Source organism: Phoca vitulina, unplaced genomic scaffold (genome assembly GCF_004348235.1).
Source record: "Phoca vitulina isolate PV1807 unplaced genomic scaffold, GSC_HSeal_1.0 scaffold2, whole genome shotgun sequence".
NCBI classification, from domain to species: Eukaryota; Metazoa; Chordata; class Mammalia; order Carnivora; family Phocidae; genus Phoca; species Phoca vitulina.
Window position 1 is genome coordinate 34,259,007 of NW_022589705.1, and position 26,655 is coordinate 34,285,661.

General features: G+C 33.2%; 1 protein-coding gene across 30 annotated transcripts in view; it reads right to left on the reverse strand.

Annotated features, from left to right (window-relative positions):
- ADGRL2 (adhesion G protein-coupled receptor L2) overlaps positions 1–26,655 on the reverse strand; it is a 609,188-nt gene that overhangs the window by 13,564 nt on the left and 568,969 nt on the right. For 20 of the 30 annotated variants that reach the window (XM_032425144.1, XM_032425111.1, XM_032425029.1 and 17 more), the window contains 8 exons: positions 26,060–26,098; positions 23,015–23,198; positions 13,257–13,382; positions 12,783–12,988; positions 11,509–11,682; positions 10,129–10,338; positions 8,970–9,190; positions 7,586–7,652 (listed from right to left, as the gene is read on the reverse strand). In XM_032425144.1, the coding sequence (XP_032281035.1) occupies positions 7,586–7,652; positions 8,970–9,190; positions 10,129–10,338; positions 11,509–11,682; positions 12,783–12,988; positions 13,257–13,382; positions 23,015–23,198; positions 26,060–26,098 (1,227 nt within the window). The remainder of the gene's footprint in view (positions 1–7,585; positions 7,653–8,969; positions 9,191–10,128; positions 10,339–11,508; positions 11,683–12,782; positions 12,989–13,256; positions 13,383–23,014; positions 23,199–26,059; positions 26,099–26,655) is intronic. The other 10 variants (XM_032425185.1, XM_032425235.1, XM_032425177.1 and 7 more) reach the window with 1 other exon arrangement.

A 26,655-nucleotide genomic window follows, 5' to 3' on the forward strand; every position in this document is an offset into this window, starting at 1 on the left:
AGAAAGGTTGCTCTGAGTCCCTCTAAACACTGAGCTGTGCAAAGAATCGAGGTGCAAACAAAAGCAAAAAAAGGGAAGATGGAACCTGACATGGAGGGCAGGCTTGGGAGGCCAACATGAGTGAACTCAGAAGAAAAGACATGTTTTGACTGAAGAGAGATAATATTTGCAATTTAGCATCTGCTTCTACAGAAACCTGGCAGAATGCTGGACAGAGGAAAGGCAGTTCCATTTTTATGCTCTAAAAACAGAACTAAGCTTGATCACTCCTGGATTTCTTTGACATTTTATTTACTTCAGATTATTACTTTTAAAAAGACAAAACAAAGTTATATTTTGTGAGCTTTACTTGGCTTAGAGAGTGCAAGCCCAAATGCTGTATTCAGAAAAGGGCAAATAGGGATAAAAGCAATTCCTTGATGGTAAGCACTCAGCATAATTTTGTTATAATAAGATGATCATTTTTACTGAGTCACAATACCATCTGATAAAATGATAATGCTATTTTACTCATTCATCACTACTTCTGATTTTATAATTAGGAAAAATTATATAGGGCAATAAATAAAATTTCCAAGTCCTTCCTAATGATGAGTTTAGGAACAGAGTGAAGGCTTTAATCTAAGCTGTTTATCACTCATTTTGTCTACTGTGCCTTATTATTTCTCTTAGATGTAGAATTTCCTCTTAAGGGATAAAATGAGGTTAATCGGTATAATTTGCAAGTGTTGGCAGATAGCATTCTATCGTTTCATGTTAATTACTTAACATTAACAAAAGAAGGACAAAAGAAGCTCGCTGTTTAAAAAACCTACTTAAAAATTAACTTATTAAAATACTTGTCTAGAGAAAATGCAAATAGATTTTCTAGCGTTATATTCTAATGATTATTCCAGTTGGTCACGATATAAATAAATGTTTACATTTTCAGAGACATTACAGTATAATGCCATTTATTCAACAAATATTTATTGACCTTACTGCTCCACACAAGAATGTGCCTATTGTATTGCGGGTAAGATACAATTTCTACCTTTGAGAAGTTAGGGAGATCCTTCTGATAGTACGGTAAATATCTGATTTAGTTTCTAAAGAATGATGGTACAGTATATCTCTAATTTTTTTAAAGGCAAAATCAATAGTGTTTTTACTTTTTATTTTATGCAACAGTAGGTCTTAACTAGTAAAATTAGAGAATGGTTACAAATAAGAACTCCAAATATCCTAAAAACAAACAAACAAAACAAAACCCAAATAAACACACAAACTGATACAACTCTTAGGAAAGAAAAGCTGCTTTGTAGATTCAGAGTTAAAATCCTTTAAATCTCTAGACCCTTCTTTTTGAATGTCCTAATATAACCATTTATTTCTTTCATTCCATAATTCTGGACCTAGGGTTGTTTCCTCCCCCTTCCTTTACTTACAATATTTCCTAAAGCATATAGGGCGGCCACAATTTGGTGTTCATCACTTTCTAAGCATATTAATTATCCCTTCAGGAATAAAATAATAGTAGTAGTAGTACACTCCAGGAAGGAAAAAAGTTATCCACTATAATGTATAAATTACAAGAAAATAAAGAATGTGAATGTGAAAAAATGTGGATGTATAAAGTATCATATTATGAAAAGAAAATGAGCAGAAAGAAAATGAGCAGAAAGGAGAACATACCAACATACTTTTTCAATGAAGAGGACCAGGTTAAAATCTGTTATTTCAGAACTAACACATTTTCTAACAAAACTGAAATGAAAATGAAATCTACCCATTGAAGAAAAGAATTACATCTTAAATATGATACAAAGCCATTTCTTTTTTTTAGTCTGAGGATTAACCAAGTTGAATGTGACACAGAAAACTTATCTTACTTAATCCTTAAAAAACAGACTGGTAGATACATCTCCCTTTCCTCTCTCCTCACTCTACTGAGGTTTTTTAACATTATAAATGCATCTAGTGCTTCTTTCTAGTTACAAATATAGTATATTCACAATACAAACAAGTTCAGAAAATTACGAGAAAAACAGCAACAACCTATAATCCTATGTCCAGAGGTAACGGGGAGCACTTGGAGAGTCAATTTACATTCTAAGATGTTAAGTACCCTGCCAAAGATTAACTTAGCTACTATAATGTCAGTGCTGAGATTCAATATACTGTGTGCTGGGTCCATAGCCCAGCATCTTCACAAATAAAATTAACCAGTTTATTCTGGGCGAGAAAATTAAGAGTCTCTAGCAAAGCAAAGACATACTAGTTTTTTATTTAAAAAACAAAAGATTCTACTTCTATAAAGAGTAATCCATTTTAGAAATCACTCAGAGATGATGAATGAGTTGAAGATAAATAATAAATTAATTAATATATAAAATACAGCCTCAAGGAAATCCTGAACATAAGAGATGTGCTCTTCAAATGACTTCTACCTGATCGACTTGCTAGAATAACTAATTCTCTATTTCTTTGGAAAACACTACCATCCCATAATCAGCAAATGGCTAAAATGTCCACACATTCCTACTCCCACTAGACAAACAGTATGTTTAACAGTTAGTGTCTTTTCTCAGACCTGTGTGTGTTCCACTCATATAACTAAACATCACACAAACTCAAATTGAGTCCAAAAAAAGGCTGTCATTTCTAACATACGTAGAATTGAATGTTTCAAAAAGATGTTTTAAAAGTGAATCTCTTTAAAAATAATTAAAACTACTAGAAAAATAATCATAAAACCACAGAAAGATTCTTGCACTCAGATTGTTTCACAAATGTCTGTGATTTCTCCAATTTCAAAAAACTAAATGGAAGAATTATAACCAGTGCACTAATACTTACGTTGCCAAGAAATTTATAGTTAAATCCAACACTAATTTAGACTTTGAAATATGACTTGAAAATATACAAATAATGAAGCAATGGTATCTTCAACAGGACAAAATACCATCATCTCAAGACAAAGTAGTTATGAAAAAAGGCACACAAGACATACTGTGAACCATAATATAAAATGGCAAAAAAAGAAAATGCTAAACATAAGGTACTTTTCTTTTCCCCAAATCCACATTAAAAATTTCACTGATAATGTGTTTATTAGCCTTATTAAAGAAGTGAAAAAGATACTTATATCATTTAGGTATTAAACATTTTTATATATTATCACCAATATGTAAGACAGTGAAATGCTTTCTAGAATTAAACAGAACAAATCCTGAAGTGTAAAAAAAATTTTAATATGAAGTTTTAGAGTTCTTTCTTTCTCTCTACTGCTAAAAAAAATGTAAATATATTTATTTTCATAGAAAAAATATTGTAATGGTTGTGATCTTTTTCAGGAAGTGATACACTCTTCATAAAAGAGTCATGATTTTGTAGAGTAAAATATTTTTTCCCCTCTCTTCTCCTTTGTTGTTCTCTTAAAATGTAACTAAGGGAATCAGAACAAGAAACTGAAGGGCAAATAGAAATATCTCTGATTAAATCTATCATCCAAAATAGTCACTTACAGGCAAAAAAAAAAGTTAGTTTCAAATGAAGTACTGACTGCAAATCTGAGTTCTCCCTTCTTCGCATTTTCCCCATGACATAAATGGCTCTTTCCAGCCATAAACTTTGGGCTTCTTTTTTTTCCCTTTCTAACCACAGGAAGTGATTTCTTTCTCCTCCCTTTTACTTCTTCCCAATTTATTTTCCTGCCTTTGGTATGCATTTTAAAAATAAAAGAAATCCCAACCGTCAAAGAAATTTCTCCTATTTCTTCCAGGAAAGCAGGCAAAAAGCCAGGGAGAGAAGAATGTTTCTACCGTTCAAGTGCTGCTTTTCTCCCCTCAAATTCCAATGCAGCCATTTTTTGTCCACTTGTTTTGTTTTGTTTTTTTCTTCCCAACATAAATACTACTAAGCTTAAACATAGTACATATTTTGAGATAGGTTGAAAGGTGCTATGCATCAGTGAGAAAGAAAAAAGACGGAGTTACAACTGTGTATCCAAAGATTTGTCTAAACCTGGAAAGTGCATGTCATTACTCGGTCATTCACAGAGAAGTCACTAGTCTTAGGACTGTGCTAAATATTGAATGCCAACCCACCAGCCTAAATGCCCACACTGATGATTAATTTTAGAGATGAGGCAACTCATCCAAGGATTAATCAGATTTTATCTCTGCTCTGTGTGTGTGTGTGTGTGTGTGTGTGTGTGTGTATACATAGGTAAATAGGTAGACGGGCATCTCTTAATAGAATTCTATGTGAAAGACAGCAAATTCAGAAGAAACAGATTTTCCTATTCAGCTATATAGAGTTAATTGTCAAATGGGGCATTCCTTCTCTTCTAAGGACAAATAATACTCTTTTATACCTATCTCAAAATAATAATTTCATGAGTTCTTGTATAAATAATCTGCCAGTATAATTTGCTGATAGAATTTGCTACTTGATGATATGGCAGAGCTAACTGTCACCCACACTGGTGACACGAAAATACAAAGAAGTTAAAAGAAAGCAGAGGGTACCAGCTATTACAGGAGCACACAGTTTGCTTTAGAGTCATCAACCTGCTCAATTGAATCACATCCGTCTGAGCTTAGCAGCTTAAAATTCACTCCACAGCTTGCAGTGCTGACATGGATATGATAAGACAGAAGAACAGAAACACCACTCTGAAGTAACCTAACTGAACTGCACATGTTCTGACCCTTTTTGTCCTCCCTGGAGCTTTTGCTACCTGGCAAATGCAACTCTAAAACTGCACTTGTATCTCCAGATCTTTGCTGTTAGCCGAGCAGAAGCCTATTTCTCCCTGGGACTAGCAGCCAGAGAGGTGTTCTCTGAAGAAGACTTCTAAATGAGTGTGTGAGCTGAACTCTTACTGAACTGAATTAATTATTAACGATGCAGATGGAGCTGTCCAAATGATAAGAACAGCTCCTGACGTGTCATGATCCAAGCTTTCATTAAACCATTTCAGGCATACTAATGGTTTCCCACTGCTCATTACTTACAAGCACTTTTCTCATAGATATAATAACTCTAGTGCCTGTAGGCAAGACAGTCTATAAAAATACCGAAGCAGGAAGTTTTATCTTCCAGAGCATGTTATTTTTCTTCATAGAACATTATTAAAAACGTACACTTACTTAATACTATTAAGTTAAACGGCTTCCATTCAGAAAAGTTGGAAATGCAAAACTACACTTTCCAGGAATGGTAATGAGTACTTTTTGTTGTAAGAGTACTCCTTAAAAGGGAGTACTATATTATATAGTATATATAATATATATATACACATAAATAACTTTTATATAAATAAATATAAATATATTTATAAAATAATTATATTATTATATATTAATATATTTTTATAATAAGTATAAATAAAATACTTATATAAACAAATTAATATATAAATATAACTTATATTACTAAGATTTGTGTTTGAATTGACTTTTAGATATCCTTTCTCATTGGAAGGATGTATGTGGTATAAATATATTAACATTCAACAAATATGCTGAACAATCATATTAGATCTCAATTTAGGTTATGCACAATGTTTTACACCTCTATACCACTCTCTGACTCTCTGTGTTGGGAGAATTAGAGGGCAAAGCAGTTGCAGGAGAATTACTCCTAGGATCTGTACTGTCAAAACAGCTACCGGCTGGTTTTTTTGTGTTTTGTTTTTTTTAAAGATATTATTTATTTATTTGACAGAGAGAGACACAGCAAGAGAAGGAACACAAGCAGGGGGCGTGGGAGAGGGAGAAGCAGGCTTCCCGCTGAGCAGGGGGCCTGATGCGGGGCTTGATCCCAGGACCCTGGGACCATGACCTGAGTCGAAGGCAGACACTTAAAGACTGAGCCACCCAGGCGCCCCAACCTGCTGGGTTTCTTTGTTGTTTTTTAAGTTGGGAACACTGTTCCCCAAAGCCCTTCACATTTCAACCTAAATGATTTGGTACAGGATAGCAATGATGACAAGACTAATAAATAATGGTAGGCCCACACTGTAAATGGGCAATATAATAAAATGTCCTTCACCTCTTTTCTTACTAGAAGCTGAATATATGTGAACATTAAAGTCTTTCGGCCAAGTGAAAAAAATTTTAATACTCTAAAGTCAGTATTTATTTTTAGATGGAAATAAAACTAGTACAAAAGAAGTTACCACGATACTTCTATAGACTAGGTATCTCTAAAATGGTCTTTACAATTTTCAAAGTTACCAATACGTTTAGCCAAGGGCTCGGGGAAAAAAAGAGAAGCCTGTGTCTTTAAGGATCATGCCACTTCAAATCAGCTGCTTACCATTTAATTTGAGAATGGCTTAGGCTATGTTAAATTAAATAAACCAAGAACAAAAACTAGCGCAACCATCTGGATTGAGTAATTCTGATGAGAAATTAGCTTTTCTAGGAACACTTGAGAATGTTTTACTGGCTTGATTCATACAAGCATTCACCTCAAATTTTCATTTTGCTTTGTGTAAGTGTATAATTCATTTTAAGGACAAAAGTACATACATTTGAAATAGTTTTAAATTTCCTTGAACTACTAACATATTTTCCTCAATTTTATGAAACACTAGTTAACTATAGAAATATCCTAATAAGCTCATGTGTATCACTTCTTTTAAAGAAAAAAATCCTTAAAATAGGTATTTAAAAGATATATGCAATATTTAAACTTGCTTATGTTTCCTTTTCAATCTTATAATGGTCAATAGCATCTATCTGTAACAACAGAATGCTAAAACTCAGTGAAAATTGTAAATCCCGAAATCCAAATATTTTAGCTACATCCTTTTATTTCAACTATATTTCAAATATTTGACTAATGGTAATGTAAGCAGTTAAAAAAAAACAACTTATGTCACTATATTTAACTTGCATCAAATTTATTTTAAAAAAGTTTCTTGAAGACCAGTATTTTCACTTGGCATTTTAAAGTCTTAGAAAAGTAATTTTATTTCTAATGAGTTTAAAATTGATTTAATGCTTATTAATCTAAGCTTAAAAAAATTTTTTTCCCCTAAAAAGAATTTAGGGTGTGGGCATTTATTTAAAAGTACTAAATTACTACGTGGAAATTAATATTATAAATATTAAGCTAATGTTATTTCAATTCCACAAAACAGTCATTTAATTTACAAATGCCACATAGCTTGGTACAGGGCTAATAGTACAGATTTTGAAGACATACTTCCTGAACTACAACTCTTGGCAAAAAACTCCACTACCCAAACACAAAATACACTATACATTTCAGTTATTCCTAATTATTAAACTAAGCCCAAATCATGCAATATATTTTTTTAGATTATGACATGACATTGTAGCAAACTAAATTAGATAAGAAAAAGTACTTTTTAGAGGAAAGAGGATTTTCAAAATAGTACTAATTAGCAAGTACATAAACTCTCAATAATGGTATAATATTTAAGGTATACTACGTAGTTTTATCCTGTAGGCTAGACACATTTATAAATCCTTGGATGCGTAAATTAAAAATAAAACCAATTATCTTTGTTTCCGTCGCACCGCAGAAGCAGCAAGCTAAAAACGAAGGGAAAGCAGCACCTGCTTACCAGAATAATGAAGGTAACTGGTCCAATGAAACTCCATATAAAATAGTTATCAACATGCAGCCAGCAACTATGACGAAAAGAGCATGCATTAAAGTTTCAGTGGATCCTCAACATTACAAAAAATATAGAATTTAAAAAATCTAACAAAACTATCTTTACATTTGCCTTTGAAATTCCATTTACCAGGGGTAAGAACAATTTTAATGATTCTGAGTGGGCTGTGACGTAAAGAGTAGTAATTTCTTTACTTCCGCCTACTGTTTTTCATTACAGGTTTTAAATTTGGTAAAGGCATACGTTATTATGCTCGTATGGGATAAACAACCCCACCACACCCAATCCCTAAATCTTAAGACCTATGATTTTACTAAGAAAAACCTGAAACTCAATATTCCAAATTGTCTCATCATTTTAAAGTTCTTATCTTCAAAATTTGCCTTTCAGATCTGTATCTGAGCTACAGTGTTCAACCCTATGGAACATAACAGACAAACAAAATGTTCAGCTGTTATGCTTGCTTCAAAACAGTACAGCATAAATACAATACCTCAACTGGGAATGGATGAATACGAGATAAAAAAAAAAATCAAAGCATTGCACTCATAGTATTAGAGTAAATGATGCATAAACTCATTAAGACAGATTTTACTTAGTGGTTCATTTTTCATATAACACTGACTCCCCAATGAATTTCTTTTATTTGTCTTTCATCATCTGTTTAGTCAAAAAGCTTTCTTTAGTCCAAGGAATCTTTATATAACTAATTTTATCAAAGGCAAATATAAACAGAATTTGTAGGCAAATTCATGCTCCTAGCAAATAAAATCCTCAGAAATATGGCTATGTCTACCTTCTGTCATTTTCCATAAATATCTATATTTTTTATAAATGAAAGACAGTGCCTTATTTTAATCCTTTCAAACTGCCTGATAAAATATTATCAAAGTAGAACATATGGGATGGAATGTGCTACTGTCACAATTTAGAATGAGAGTTAGCTAGAGGGTCAGATGCACAAAGAGAGCTAATGAAGCATTAGGTTAAAACTGAGTGGTTAAACCTGTCAGATGCTTTAAGTTCAGAAGAATTTTTACTTAATATCTTTCTAAGGCCAAAAAGTTATTTACTTTTTCAATTTGTTTCAGGTCAATCTTTTGTGTTAAAAAGAAAGTCCATAATTTAGAGTCTGCCTCGCCAGAGTACAAATCCCCTGAACCTAGAAAATTACAAAAGACTTGATTGTAATTTGTGCACGGCATGCCCATTCTCTTACCAATAAAGCTTTCAGATGCTATTTTAGTCTGTCAGGGACCCTCACTGACAGCTAACAGGCTTTAAAAAATTATTCACTTGAAAAACACTCAGGTCGCTTGCAATTACTTACGCTTTTTCTGTTCCATAGCTCTTATAGTCAACAGCAGCTGAAACTCCAACCACGGTGGCAGGAAACAAGTAACCAGCAACATAATAATATTTCTTCCTGGAATATTCACTTTCAAACACTTCAACCAACATCAGGTAGAGCTGTACGCCTTCTAGGCACATCCAAGCAAAAGCGGCCAAAAAGAAAAAGTGTAAAAGTCCTGCAAATATTGGACAAGCAATCTAGAAAGGAAAAGAACAAGAAGCACAAAAGAGAACACATGAATACAAGCAGACCACCCCAAAATGAGACCGTATTCACTGACAGTGCTCATGATTGTCTTTAAAATACATTATTTAAACTGTTTCTTAAAAAAATTTCTTTTAACAAATGGAAATGAGTTCTAAACATTGACAAATTTGAAGAGTTTAATGCTTATAGAGTATAATGGCAGGTGTGCTAGAAATTTCTTCACCATAAGACACAACTACTTTTAGTGAAATTAAGTGTAAATAAAAAAACATATATTAATTTCTCATCTAGAATTATCCACTATTAAATCTGAACATTCTACTTACAGATTATTTGCTCCATTGTCTTTAGAACAATTGTTTCCAAATATATTATTTTTATTTTTTCAGTAACAGAATTTAAAAATTCACTTTAATGACGAATACCCTGGATCTAATTCCTAGCATTCTTTTCCTGTCATATGCAGAGCATTCTTAAATTCATCCCAGTGCAGATGAATACAGGGTAAAGCACTAACTACTTATTAAGTACTATTTCTGACACTGAGACCTCATGATGATGAAAAAATTGCTCAGAAGATGAAGAAATGATCACTGGTCAGAATCACTATGTAAGCAAAATGAAAACTGTAAAAATAGGATCTTTTCATTTCAATGTCTCTGGCACTCTTCTATTCAAATTACATGTCTTAATAACAACCCAGAAAAATGCAAATGCACCTTTGTACAAGAAATGAGTTAACTCATAATAATAATAATACCTAACAATTGTGCTGTCTTTTAACTTATTACAAATTATCCTCCAATATCGCCATTGTCAACTTTATTAAGTTATAAGGTCAAATATCAATATGAGCATCATGTGTGGAGTCACACCTGTTATAATAATTTTCAGAGATCCAAGGACAATAAGCTGAAGGGGTGCTTACCATGTATTTCGTCTTGTCAATGCCTATTAGGAAAATAAATTCCGCAATGAAAAGGTTGATACAAAGGTTCTTGTGAATAGTATTGCGGTCACTTTGCAGACCACGGAAAAAGCAGAAGGTGAAGATGCATATAGCCAGGCAAACAAGGGAAATGACAATTCCCACCCAGGTGATGACTGTAAGGAGTAATTCGTGAACTCCATCTTTGTACTGAAAATAAAAATAGTATGAGGAACATTAGTATTCTTGCATTGTATCAACTAAAGGTAAGATAGCTTTCACATGTGGTAGCTCATCTTTTAATACCAAACTCTATGAATATTCTTAAGTGTTCAAACAGGGCTCAAAACTAAAAAAAAAAAAAACCTGATCTATGTAACAGAGTTCAATCTTATCTTATATCCAAAGAATGACCTAAGAAAGTGGAAGATTTTATCTAGAAAATAATGCAAGAATCCAATTATTTCAAAATAACGGCTGAAATAATTACCTACATAAGCAAATATTTATATAATAGAATAAAGGATACTCAGTTATGATTAAAATAATTGATATCTTAATGACTCCTGTCTAACAAAAAAATTTTAAGTTTTCATTTTCCCCTTGAGTTTTGATATTTATTTAAATACTAAGCGTCAAATACACAATAGATCTGCGAGTTTTCATGCTCTACTTCTTTTTTTTTTTTTAAGATTTTATTTATTTATTTGACAGAGACAGAGACAGTGAGAGCAGGAACACAAGTAGGGGAAGTGGAGAGGAAGAAGCAGGCCTCCTGCTGAGCAGGGAGCCCGATGCGGGGCTCGATCCCAGGACCTTGGGATCATGACCTGAGCTGAAAGCAGACGTTTAACGACTAAGCCACCCAGGCGCCCTTCATGCTCTATTTCTTAAAATATTTTTATCTTCTGGCTATCATTCCCTTAATCACAGAAAGGAATATGAAGAAACATTACAGAGCTATCCTGACCTTTCAAAATCTGCAGTTTTGCACAGTGTGCAAAGTTGTGAGGAAAACTTAAAACAAAAGCTGTAAAACAAGATTCAAACATTCAAGAGGGTGTGTTAAACTTTAGAGCCCTCAGTCTTTTGTAGGACCTACTGCTGTTCATTTTTTAAATCCCGGACTGCCTCTGCCAAACACCTGCCCAAAGGAGAAAAACTTAGAACGAGTCTGTGAAACACATGATTTTGAGATGTAACAATAAATACAGTGCCAAGACTTCCTAAAATATATGGACAGTGTAGAAACAATTAGAAATCCACACTACTTTGTTTGCTTTTTAGTTACGATAAGCACCTAAAGAAGGGACTATTATACAAGCTGTTTTGAATCTCTGAGGTTTTTCTCTGCTACTAATTAGAAGTGCAAATACTTACTGCAATTTCCCTGTGGGCCATGAGAATTGCAAAATTGGTTAGGTGGCTGCATGCACACGTTGTACGAGTTTTATTAGTGTCAACCAGCTTGCAGCCCTGGGTAGACCAATATCCCATCATAGTTCTTTCTGAGTAGTTCCAGAAGGAGCAGTTTGCATTGAAATAATTGTCAGGCTGGGAAATAAAATGACAAGATAAAATTAGGGTTTTACACTCTAAGATGGCAACAGCAATTGTTTAATATGTGTAAAAGGTAATTTAGATTAAACTTTGCATGTTTCGGACTATAAAGTTTTTCATCAGCAAAACTGTAGACTATGTTATACAAGGCAGATATCTAACTTAAAAGGGATTTTATAGTCTGAAACACTCTAAAGTGTACTCCAAATTACGAAAGACCCATTCTACACAATTACAATTTCTGTCTTATGATTTTACATACTGATGGTACATTGGAATCATTTTTTTTTCTTTTCTGACAAAATTAGACCCATGAATTTGTTCTGAGAAAATTCTATAAGGACCAAGTGTTTTAAAATCGATTTGGGGCCCATTTTTATTCTAAGTGACTGACATGTTAGCAACATCAAGGTTCTTAAGAGAGTGAACCAACTGCAGCAGATGTAAGAGAATGACTGCACAAATTTATTTTTCTTTGCCAATTCTGGAGATCCACTTGGCTATCTGTGGGCACTTATTCACTCTGCTTGTAACGGAAAGCCAAGATTCTGCAGACAACCTTCCAACACAGTGTAATGATTTAACTCCCAACTTCATTCTAAGGCACGGCAGAGGAATCACATCTCTTTAAGCCTAGATTTTTAAAAACCCAATGCTTGATAACAATTGTGTCACATATGATCAGTAAAATAAAAAAGAACAAACACAAAAACAAAAGGTGTGCCACACCAAAAAGGCAGAGTCCTAACAGTTAATACTCGGCTATCCTGCTGTTAAGGTAAGAGTTAATTTTCATTCTAAAACAAATTACAGTCATTTACATTTTCCTGTTGATTACTGAATTAGCTTTCATTAAGAATACACTTAAGTTCTAATAATCACTGAACCAGGCTCATTTAATTTTATGTTCACAGACTTAAATAAACTTATGTCTCTGACCTAGTCCAACATTTGAAATTCAAATGGAAAGGTCTTTTCTTTCCTCTCTGCCATCTCCCCATTCCCTCTCTCCCCATCCCCAGCACGTCAAGTTTTGCTTTCCTTCCTCACTGGTTTTATAGCCTTCCACTACTTCATTAGCATATATAACTTACATCAATGTGTGGCAGGGTAAAAAGAACAGGATCTGTCAAGTAGACTCGGCTGGATTCTTTATTGATCGAAACTGAAATGACGTGGGAATTCACTGCAATGGTGCTATTCCGACCAATAAAGTCAGCACCCAGTTTTATGGTTGCATTTTCTGTACTAAGAAACTGTCCCAAACTCCGGTAAATGATAAACACCAACTTTGCAAGCCCTAGGAAAGTAAAAACAGTCACATGCCTTTACAGGAAATATGCTTATGAATAAAATAAGATACATTCAAATAAGAATAAAAGGGAAAAAATCCTTATGGACTTTATTTAGATTAAGTTTCTTGGGAAAGAGTAAAGCATTATTTTAAATCTGCTTTTAAATGATAAGCAGCATTGTTATATTAGGAGTCAAATATCAGCATTTTAGGATTAATAGATTTAAATGAACAAAAAACCTGTCAATTTTTAAAAGACTTTGCTCCATCTTACCATTCCTGCTGTTCTGTTTGACAGTATTTGCAGAGAGTTGGATTGAGCTGCCTGCTCCTTTGATGCCCAGAGGAAATTTAAAGTCTTGGACCTGTCCTTCTGTACTGAGTACTGCAACTTCCAGAACTGAAGGAGGCAAAGAATAAAGCGGGAGGAAAAAAGAGCATTCTTTAAACTACAAAGAGGCAAATGATAATTGCATGAAAACCACTGCTTCTTTTTTTCTACTTAGAAAACCTTACTGTTACATTTCAACAAAATCATAAACAAACTAAATTAGGAGGTCTTAAACCTTGACTATTCTAAAAAATTTCATATAATAATTTTAACACTTTTTCATAGTTTTGTATCTTTTGTCATCAACTAATTCCAGACATTTACCCTACGAATATGAAAGTGTATGAGCTGAAAGCGCACAACTTTCAAAGTTTCATTTATATCATTTATATCATTAAAATAAACATATTTCAAAAGGAATTTTTTAGCTTTTTACATTAAATAACTCTTCAATGAACATTCCTTGACAATGGCAAAACGAAATATGAAGTATAAATTTGAGTGCCTTTATTGCATGTATACATTTATTTCTTTGTATATGATACATTTTAACAGATAATGAGATTGCATAATGCAGCTCAATTTTTTGCAATACTTGATTTTCTCTAATTTCTCAACACGGTGAGACCAGCACAGCATATTTATGAGAAAATGTTTGGCATTATGTTCCCATTAATTCTCACTAGTAACTATAAATGCTTATATATTTAAGTTGGGCAAAACAGGCCCTGTGTGCCAAATCTGGCCTGCCACCTTTTTTCGTAAATGAAGTTTAATTAAAATACATCCATGTATGCTCATTCACATATTGTCTATGGCTGCCTGGGTGCTATAATGTCAGTTAAGTATTTGCAACTTAGACCATGTGGTATAATTGCCTAAAATATATACTATTTAGGCCTTAATGGTAAAAGTTTACCAACCACTATACTTTATTCCAAAGTTCAAAAATCATGGAAAGGCAAACAGGTTGACCTATAACACTAAGAACATTTACCTAATCAACAAGACCAATGTTGTTAAACTTTTTTTCAAATATATATGTATATTTAATGGTCATCAACATAAACATGTCTATTGTAATTCCAGTAAAGAGTATAATACTTTACATCACTATTCATCAATACTCATTTAAGTTTTAAAAAGAATGGAAAAGTATTATTGTTTCTACTAAAGTCAGCTATTTTATATTAGTAATTAGAAAATGTCATTTTGTTGATGAAATTAGAGGAATTATATACAAAATTCATTAGTTTCATATGTTAGGATTTCTAAAAGTAACAAATACTTTTTAAATAATTCAATACATACAGTTCATACATTTTTCTCTAAATTTCACTCTACTGGTATATATTTTTGTATAGCTGTTTCTATACCTAGACAAATATGTGTATATGTGTTTGTACATACACACACACACACATGAGATGAATTCATCCACCCTCTTTCTTATTACAAATATGGACTTATACCATTATAGTAACTTTTGGATAATAATTTATTCTTTTAAATCTTTTACAAATTTGTTCTGTAAAGTACATGTAGATTTAGTTGTAAATATGAAATCATAACATTCGAAGATTTTTTATAAGCTATCGGACCACATGTCAAGCACCTGAAATGCAAGTTTATAATGAGAGTCATATAAATCTTAGAATTCTGTAAGCTGCAAAAGCTGGTTAAATGTTTGTTATCGGTCTATGCTTTGAAAGATTAAGCAGGTGGGTAGGTAGGTGATCTCCTCTTCCATGTGTGTGGGAAGGAGGAAAAGTGGGGGAAGAAAAGAGAAAAATATACATCTAATGTATGCCTCACTCTTACACTGAAAGGGACTCTCAATTATTAACTTTCTTTTATTTTCCCCAATAATTAACTTTTCTTAAAGCAAGACGGAAGACAGGGTGAAAGACTGAAATCTTTTGAGTTTTCATGAAAAGTTCCAAATATAGACATACATGTACAAAGAGTTAATTTCTTTTTAAAGATTTTATTTATTTATTTGAGAGAGAGAGGGAGAGGGAGAAGCAGACTCTCTGCTGAGCAGGAAGCCCAATCTGGGATTTGATCCCAGGACCCTGAGATCATGTCCTGAGCTGAAGGCAGACGCTTAACGGACTGAGCCATGCAGGCTCAAAGAGTTAATTTCATTCAACAAATATTTACTTATCAAACTTTAATTTCATTCAATGTATATTTACATAAGCTTAAAAATTACATCCATAGTAAAAAAAATTAATTTGAATTTTAACAGGATCATTAATACAGATCTTTGTAGAGAATCAATAATCAACTTTATATTAATCAATCAATAAATTTATATCAATAAGTAAATTTAAAAACAGACAAAAGGGAAAACTTCCAAGAAACAAAAAACTGACAAAAGTAAATTAAAAACCCTAATAGTTTATGACCACTAGAGAAAATAAACTGATAGCTAAATATATACTGAATCTTAAAAAACTGCTCTAGAATAGAGAAAGAATGCTTTTCAACTCATTTCATAAGACTTGCAAAATTCTGATGAATGAAACAGCACAAGGAAAGAAATTATAGGATATTCTCTTATTAAAAGGATGCAAAAATATTTAATAAATTATATGTACACTTTTTAATATCCTGAACAAACTGAGTTTAACTCAAAAGGGCATTAGAAAATATATTAATATAATTCACCAAATTAAGAAATTAAAAACAAAATAATTATTAACCAAAAGAATTCAACAAACTTCAAAACCCATTCAATTAAAAAAAAAAAAAACTTTACAAAATAATAAAAGAAAAGAAAAAAATCCTTGCCCAGGTAAAGGTTTTGTTATCAAATAAAGTTTATCTATTCAAACCTACAGGCAAACAATGGTGAAAAACTCAAGAAATATTCTTTCTAAAGTCAGGATGATTCCTATTAGGGGTTTTATTTATTAGCATCGTGTTAAAAGACCTTGCAGTAATTCAAGAAAAAAGGTGTATGGGCGGCTTTAGTGGCTCAGTCAGTTAAGTGTCTGCCTTCAGCTCAGGTGATGATCTCTGGGCCCTGGGGATGGAGCCCTCCCTCTCCCTCTGCCCCTCCCCCGTCACTGCTCATGCTTTTGCTAATTCTCTCTCTCAAATAAATAAAATCTTTAAAAAAAAGAAAAGAAAAAAGGTGTAAAGACTGAAGAAAAAAGCAGACTTATTATTTACAGAAGATATAATTAACTACATAGTAATTCTGAGAGAGCATCTATATATGATTGGAAGTAAAAGAATTTAACAAGGGTGCAATCAGCAAAATCAACTGTGATCCTATACACCAAGCAACAAACAATTAGAATATGTAATTTAAAAAAAAAGATACTTTACAATAAAAACAAATATTGCAAGTTATCTAAGAATAAACCTGATTTTTAAAAGTGCAAGATATTAATGGGAAAAATACAGAACTTTATTAGAAGACCTAACAACAAATGGAGAATTATACAAGATCTTATTTGGGAGACTTCAACAGCTAAATAAATCTGTGAAATTTCTTTCAAAATCAATCTACAAACTCAGCCTAATTCTTCTTTTATAATATTTTATTTTTTATTTTTTCAATTTTTTATTTAAATTCCAGTTAGTTAACATACAGTGTAATATTGGTTTCAGGAGTAGAATTTAGTGATTTATCACTTACATACAACACCCAGTGCACATCACAAGTGTCCTCTTTAATGCCCATTATCCATATTTAACCCATCTCCCCCCACCCACGTCCCCTTCAGCAATGCTCAGTTTGTTCTCTATACTTAAGAGTCTCTTATGGTGTGTTACCCTCTCTTCAACCTAATTCTAATAAAAATTCCAGCAAGACTTTTTGGGGAAAAAAAAAAGATTTTTGAGTTTGTGGAACTTGGCAACTGACTTTAAAATTCATACAGAAAAGACAGGCCAAAAGCAGCTAAGGCAATTCCTCCAGCAGCAGAAATGAAAGAACTCACCAGATAATAATATTATCAAAACAAAAACAAAAGGAGCAATGCATAACACATTTCTAACATGTATAGAAACGAAAGAGATATGCTTACAAACCACTGGGGAAAGGAATGAATTATGAACGAAAAGTACTGAAACAACGTATTATCAAAAACAAAAACAAAAACAAAAACAAAAACAAAACCCAGAAAACAAAAACCAAATTAGTTTCTTCCTTCATACCACAAACAAAAATCATTTCCAGGTAGATTAAAACATAATTATAAAAAGGCAAAGTTTTATCATTTCTAAAGGATTATATAAGATCATTTATAAAGTTACAGGTATAACTGTAGAGAAAATTTTCTTGAGGACATCAAAAAGGAAAGTATTTCTTAAATAAGATACCAAAAGCACCTACCCTAAGAGAATAGATTGATAAATTTGACTTCATTATTCTGTAAAACAAAAGATACCATAAACAAAGTAAAAAAAAGAAGGCATGCACAGAATAAACGTTTTCAAACTATATAGTCTACAAAGAATTAGTGTCCAGAATGCATTAGCTACAGAGAAACAGATGCATAGGTAAAAGTCGTGGAGAATAAACTCACAGGAGAGAAATCTAAAATACCCAATAAAGGCATTAAGTAATCTGAGAACTGTAAATTAAAACAATAATGTGATCAGTTCAACCCATTAGAACGATAACATATATGTCAATAACAAAGTGTTATTTAGCAAAGAGATTGATGGGGAGAGAACAGTGGTATTAACAGGTGAGAATGTAAATTGGTAAACAATATTAGAAAGCAACTTGGCAGTATTTAATGAAGTTGAAGGTGGGCATGCTCCATCATTCAAAAATTCTATTTCTAGGTGTGTGTATCCATATATGTCTAGAAAGGCATATACATATGAGAACAAAGACATACAAAAACCTTCACTGTTTTCCCTATTATTAGCAAAAAAGCATAAGCCACTAAAAAACCTATCATTGGCATAGTTAAATAATTGTGATGTATCTTAGATCAAATGAAAGAATGAACTAGAGATGCACATATTAACATGCATAAGTATAAAAATATAATGGCTAGGGACAATTATACAACTACATCTGTAGTGTGAAATCATTAATGTTAAGAACACAAAAAGCAATTGTTAAATGTACATAGTTGTAGAGCAAAATTAGGAAAAAAAAAAGCTTCCTAAGGAAAGGTTACACCCTTCTTGATCTGATCAAGTAGGAGGGGATCCAGAGGACTCAGACATTATCGATAGCTATTTATTTCCCCCCAAATGTGAAGCAAATAAGGTACAATACTAAGATGTGGCTCAGTTGGGTGACTGGAATACAGATTATTTATGATACTCTGTACCTATATATTCTGTATGCTTGAAATAATATATGCCTTGTACAACAGATTTCCTGACACTGAATACACTTCATTCATAGGAAAGCCTCCCTCACAACCAATGCTGTAGATAGTATTTTAATATATTTTTCTGTCCTTGTATTTTTCAAATTCATTACCGAGTAGTGGCTGCAATGAGAGGAGAGAGGAAGAAAAGAGAACATATAGGAAAAATTATGACCTCTGCCAGAAGATCCACAACATTCTAGGTAGGCTCCATCAGCCTGAATCCAAGGTACAAACAATATGGAGCTGACTAAAGATGACAGGTCCCACAGCCAAAGCCGAGCCTCTATGGTGACGTGGCTTGAAGGAGTGTAAGCCTTTGCTGTTGTGAGCGGCTGTGACTTTGGGGTTTTTGTTACCACAATATAACTAAGTCTAAATTGACAATCATGTTGGCTGCTAAGCCCACTGGGAAAATAAATGATAGAGAATTTTATAATGGATGGATTAGGCTGACAACACCTAAACCACCTAATCAATCATAAGGTCACAAAGAAAGACAACCTAACATGTGCCTCTTTTGCAGGATGCATTGGAAAGTTCTTGGAGAAAACAAACAAAGAAACAAACTTAAACCTGACCTGATCAAGCTCTAGGTCCAATTACAGTATATATCAATCATGTAAAATGATATAGCAGGGATGAAAACAGCCAAATCCAGAATGTGGGAAATTTCATAGTACAAATCATCTGCTCAATTTCTTTAAAAAAAGGAAAACGTTTTTTAAAAAAAGATGTGGAGAGAAATGACTTAAGCGACGTATCAAATGTACCACACGGACTTGTCTGTATCCTGGTCAAAGCAAATTAAGTATTAACAAATTTACAAAAATGAAGTAAATTTAAACATACTTTTGTTATCTTTTGAACCTATTTTTGTTAATTTTTAAAAGTATGAAAATGATGTGGTTTTTTTTAAAGCACAGGATGCATAGTAAGGTATTTACAGTAATAATACCATGTTAAAATTTGCTTTACAATATAATGGTGAGAGGAATGAGTGAAATAGGATTAACTAGACATTGTTGAAGGTGGGTAATTTTTTAGCAACATGAAAAACTTCTGCTCCTCTTAAGATGTCATTAAGAAAATAAAAAGAAACTTCACGTGCCGAGGGAAAATATTCACAGTACATATATCCAGCAAGACTTATATAAGGAATATATTAAGAATCTCATTATTAAGAAGAAAAACAGCCCTATTAGAAATGGGCAAAATATATGGACACTTCGGGCGCCTGGGTGGCTCAGTCGTTAAGCGTCTGCCTTCGGCTCAGGTCATGATCCCAGGGTCCTGGGATCGAGTCCCACATCGGGCTCCCTGCTCTGCGGGAGGCCTGCTTCTCTCTCTCCCACTCCCCCTGCTTGTGTTCCTGCTCTCGCTATGTCTCTCTCTGTCAAATAAATAAATAAAAATATATGGACACTTCACAAAAAGATACATGAATGGCCCATAAGCACGTAAGAGTTGAATAGTTATCAGCAATAAGCAACTTAGCAATTCTATAAATGCAAAATAGAACCAGGATGAAATGACATTACAAATCACTCAAATGGCTAAAATTAAAAGGACTGACCATCCTAAATGTTAGTGAGGATGTGGAGTAACTGGAAGTCTCACAGCAGTTAGGAGTATGAAATGGTACAACCACTTGGGAAAATGGCAGCATTACAAATAACAGTGAAAAAGTGGAAATGATGTAAGCGCCTAATAGAGTGAAAACACAAATAGTGGTGTTTCCTTATAATGGAATACTACTCAGCAACAAAAAGGATTGAACTACAGATGCTCCTACCAACACAGATGAATCTCAAAAACATTATTCTGTGTAAAAATGCACGATCAAAAAGAGTACATATTGTATGATACCATTCACCTAAAGGTCCAGAGAAGGCAAAATTAAATTACAGTGACAGAAAACAGATCAGTGGTCACCTGGGGCTGGGGGTATGAGGAGATCTACAGCAAGAGAATAAAGGGCTCCTCTGGGGTGACAGAATGTTGGCCATGCTGTTGGTCACATAGTGTGCATTTTTCATCAACTGCACACTTAACGACAACTGCTTGTATTGTATATAGATTATATCTCCAAGTTGACTTGAAAAAGCTATAATCAGATATATTTATAACAGATATAATTGTACCATTTTTAGGAGGTCATGTATTATAAGGGTAAATCACACAATGAATTAAACTAGGGATTCAGGGAGAAATCACTAAGGAGTAAATCAAATTGTCTTAATAACCTAAGATATTGTAGCCATGCCCTAAATTTAGATAAGAGCTTCAGGAAAGTGAGGAGATAAAGGAGTAATAGGCTATTTTAGTCCTCATGTCTAAAAAAAAAACAAGTTCTAGGAAAAAAGGTAAATGCTTTCCTCATACTAAATCATGGATGATATTTGCCACAAAACTGTATTTTAGAAACAAACAAAACAAAGACATAACTATGCTAGAAAATGTAAAATGACTTTCGTACTGATAATTCTTGGGTAATCTACATGCATATGGTAAGTTCAGGGCATTATTTTTGAGAAGTCAGTAAAATGTGTACTACATTCTATAAGAATCTTTACTCACAATGTTCTTTTTAAAAATTTTAAAGACTCTTTTAGTTTTTTAAGTAATCTCTACACCCAATGTGGGGCTCAAACTCACAACCCCGAGATCAAGAGTAACATGCTCTACTGACTGACCTAGCCAGGTGCCGCATCTTTTTTTGTTAAAATTTTTTAAAAAATCAGTGTGAAGATTGATCCTTTAGAATTCTGAAAAACAAGTTTTAGAAAAAATGTATTCCTGGACATTTACATTTTCAGACTGTCTCAAACTGGTGTAGAAATATCTCAGATATCTAATAATAGTGTGTCCTGTATATGTGAAGCTGATGGGGGCACAGCATGTCACCCTGGCCCATCAAATATTCTTGCACACTTTGAGAGGACGTAGGAGGGAAATATTAGGTGTTTTTTTAAAAATAGCCATTGGAAGATTTTGAAAACAAATGTAGGCCAAAACATGCCACTTCAGATAATACTTTCTATGATTCATCCTCTAAGATGATCAAGTTTATACTCTTTTATCCTTACAGGTATATCGCTGGGAAAATTTGAGAAGAACTGCTCAATGTACATCCTAGGAATTTTATGAGACCAGCAAATAAATTAACCAAATATAATGAAAGCTTTAGACAGAAACAGGGAGCTTTATTCATTTTGTATTACTACTAAAGCTATGGTAGAGCATCATTTTCCCTATGACTGGTATCCCAGATCATAGCCAGCCAAATTATGTATCTTGACTTCATTTAATTTGAAGTTATTGAGTTATTTATCATCCCCAAAACTCACAGTACATAAAAACATGATTTTAATAGTTTTTTTCTTTCTAAAAATTCAGTTATTTAAAATAAACTTAAGGTTTTGAATTTAAATTCAGTTATCATAATCTGATTCTATACATCTTTATTTTCTGCATTTTAAAATACAAAGTCCCATGATTTAGGCAGGCACAATCAGGCAATGAGATACGGTATCTCACAGAGCAATACCTCATTCAGTATCTGTTGTGCCAGTGCACTCTTTTGGTGGGAAGAGTCGTCTGTGTTCCCTTCTGGCTTTTCTTTTCTTTACATTAATGCTTGGGAAACTTTTTTACTTTACTAAAAGATATTATAAATCTCATTTGAGTTCAACCTCTCTGAATAACCAACAATTCTAAATCAGTCAAGCCTAAATGAATATAATTGTACTGTACTTACTGTATTTTTTTCAAATATCATCAAAACTGAATTCCTCTCATGGCCAGCATTTAAATTCTAAATTTAAATGCTTCAAAACTATCTGCAGCTATTTTGCAATCTATGAAGCATGTATAGTCTGCATTATGGGAGATGTAGTTCGCTGACCACATTTTCACCTGAAGGCAGTTGCGTTTAGTATAAACATTTGGCTCAAATTCTGTGTGCCTAAAATATTTGACTGGGAGAACACATTCCAGAAAGTAATTTAAATTCATTAGGAACATATTATATAAAATGGAAAAGCATTTGCCACAGTTCCATAGCAAGCACTTTCATTACTTACGCAATCCATATTCTGGCATTTAAGGACTCTAAGCTTCTTTCATTTAATGATTTTTCAGTTGGGGGAAAAAAACCTACATAAAACCAACTTTTAAAAGATATAGACAGATTTCAGCTTTTGCATTAATTTTATGAAGTGGGATCAATAATAATTTGACAAAAGAGAAGTTTGGCCTTGGGAAAGAACAGATTCAGAAGGGAAGCACCATTCTCTTACGCATGTATCTTCTAAATCAAAATTAACCCTGACAAATGTATTCACTTACCAATATTTTCTGTAGGCATTGAGACCCTGGTTGGTTCTACAAGATTGTCAGCCAGGACAAAAGCTCCTTCTTCCAATGTATCAAGTAACATTGTTGCCGTATGAGCCTGTTCAGAAGAATTCATGTGTTTCCATGATTCCAAAGCTTCAGGTCTCAGAAGATTGTCCACTGTGTCCACAATTGCCTGCATCCATTAGAAAACTACCATTAGTTTCGACTGCTTTAGTACCAAGCTGATTTTCAATCACTGACTAGTGACAATTGTAATATTTATCTGTCACGATGATTTACTCTTATTTCAAGATGGAAGAACACTTGAACACCTATACCTGGCCAACTAGGAACATATCTTACCATCTCAAAATAAAACTAACTGCAGATTAGCAGACTGCTATTTGATTATAAAGGGTAAATGTGAAAAGATGGCTTGTTGATACTTACCTAACAATATCTCGATTGTCAAAGAGGCACAACCAATGTCAGCTCTTACCCTGAGGTATTACTGGTACATGCACGGTCGCTCCTATTTATAACCTCAAGGTTTAAATGTTCTAAATAGAGAACACTGATGTCTCTGGAATAGCCTGATACCTATGCTTGAAAGTTACACCATACTGTTTTGGAACCTGAACTAAAATAATAACCAGAATTATGCCTTATAACATTGTCTACTTATGACCATTGGGAAAAAACCAAGTTGATTTCAAAGTTTTTATATTATCTGTGAATATTTCAGTCTCCTAATTCCCTGTCCAGCTAGAAAACACTTGAGAGTATACCTTAGTTCATAAACAATGATCTGTTTTTAAAAGAATCAAGAGATCGAAACATTTAAAGCCTATACCAATAATTTAATGAAAATAATTTAATGAAAGATTTTAATGAATTTAAAAAAAGTAGAATAAAGTCTTCATAAACATCCAAGTTGTACATGTTCATATTTGTAGGTTTAGTTTATTACCATGCAAAATAACATTAAATAAAAAATAAAACCCAGTCAGTTAAGCAATTGAAGGCAGGCTTTTGTACTGATACTATAGTTATTCATGGACTATGCCTTGCATAGCTGAAATCACTAAGTTTATTTACTCTATCCCATTTACCTAGTTATAATATGTCATTAAGACCATATATAAATTGTTTTGATCTATTGGTAATCACTGAGGGAAAATAACATACATTGTGCAAAGAACAACAACAAAAATTACTAGTTTGAGGTATGATATTGAAGTAAGCAGAGGGAAAAGTTGTTTGAAGCTACTGTCAGAGTAAGATTAATTATCTTAATCCATCTTAATATCCTCGTTCTGTCTGCCTTGTGAGCCACCACGACCTTCCTGGCAGGTCGAAGATACTTCCAAGTGGCGTTAAAGGCTTTTTTGTCTCTCTAATGGGAGATAGAATAGTCAAAATGTTCACGGTGATACTGATGCAGCCATTAACTAGAGTGGAACAGAAATTGGTCTGCCGAGGCCAGATTCATTAGTCACCAAGAAATACAGACTGGAGTCTCTAATCTAAGTTACAAATGAATCCTCTGTCACAAAGTGGGAACTCGCTTCATTTGCATAGTGTAAGTCAGCTTCTGATTTGTAATTTAAGGAGTTTTATTAGTCTTATCTCAGCAGAGAAGCTCATTTGAGAGATACTGAAAATGACACTGGTCAGAAATTAAGGTCATGCTGAAACTTACTACATATACACATAACTCGCTGATGACATGCTTTTTATTAATTTGAAACACTCCTTATTTATTATCATTTGTACTTTTCTAGTGGAATCAAAAATGATCATTAGCCTAATCATATTCCTTAAGTAGTCTCTCCCTGCCAAAGAAAAAAAGCTATTCTTTTCCCACTGAGCTATATGTCCTGGGCAACATACCAATTATTACATTTCACACATTAACTAATACCTTAAAGGTGAACTGAAAATTTCAATATGACAAATTCTATACACTCCAGCAGTTATTTCTTTGCCCTCATTAAACAGGCTAAAAAGAACATTCAGAATATTACTACTTAAAAACAGAATTTCCCACCACCTTTTCTTGTAAAGTTCTCAGGTCCAACAATGTCTATTACAAACTAGTGACAGGCCGTTCTTTTTTTTTTTTCCTAGAGCTTGCCAACCAAAACTGGTGGTTATGGCTTTTGAATAACCTCTACTCTACAAAACTACAAGCTTCTTTTGTTTTGTTGTCATATGTATACGGGTAAGTTCTTTAAGGCTGGATTTACTAAGGATATGGTCCTCAGATGAGAACGATTAGAAAATAACTATCCCCCCAAAAGAAACGTCTAAAATTCACATAATAAAACAAAACGCAAGCTGGTAATATTATTCTGATCTATCCCACAGAACTAGCATGGCATAGTCCACTGTTGGCCTCAGCATGTTTCCTATCACTTGGATATACCAGGGAGAAAAACCGGCCGGAGTGAACAAGGATTCTGAGCCCAGCAGTGGCTTTCTGTTTCTATTAGCCTGATAAAAACCAACATAGAACATATATTGATAACACTGTCACATTATTTATATTTCATTTCTAGTAACCCATCCCCATATCAACCTGATTCTAAAATGACTCCTAAAAATTTCAGGACAAAGCCTATTTTATTTAAGAGTACACCACAGAGGTAAGAGAGCAGTGACTTTTTCATGCACATACATTATGACTATGCAGTCTTTGATATGATAAACTGCCAAGAATATATCATAGCTGTTTCACTCAAGTTGTTTTTTAATCCACAGAGATGACAACAGGAAACAGAGAGACTACATGATTACTTTCCAATTCAGAGGATATTTCATTAAAATTCTTGTATGTTTGGATGAATGGAAAAAGAGCAAAAATTATAAAGGTAAATTATTTGCTTATTCTGAGAGTAATATACCTGAGAAGAGCCAACATTTGTACAGCTGATATGGGGCACATTATATAACTATCAAAGACTGAAATACATTGGATCATGCAGCAAGATGATAAAGCGTGGCAGGTAGCTGAAGAAGGGAGAAAGCAGGGTGACAGCACAGGAGAGATACCTTAAGGTAAGCCCTGCATGTCTTCTCTCGTTTTTGGAGCTTTTTAGTAAAAGAAAAGAAAATCAGAGGTTAGATTTTATCTGTTGAAAGTGAGGAAAAAAGAAATCCTCAAAACTTAGGCTGGCATTCCTGATTTCAAAGTTTATTATGCATGGTAGTCCTCTGGATTTTTATGAGTTTATACCGATTGCCAAAACTGCATGTTTATAGTTCATAGCTGCATTTTATTAAGTGTACTAATCCAAAGTATCACAATAAAACCAGAGATAAAATATGTGGTTAAAAGAAACAAAAATGTCTATTTTTTTAACCCTATAACACTGTATTAGCCATGGATTTTGGCTTAATATGAATCTCCTATGCTTATTTTATAGTATGGTTAAAATAACTACCGAATTTTTGTCATATTAGGAAAAATTAATAGCACTAACACACTATCCTCCTAGAGAGGGAAACTTGCCCTTCTCCCAAAACCTGCAATTGAAAGCAGTATTACAGTGGCTGACATTCCCCTATGCGTCGCAATTTTAGTGGAAACATAAGAGTTGCATGTATTAGTGTACAGATTATATGAGATGTATAACACATAATCTCTC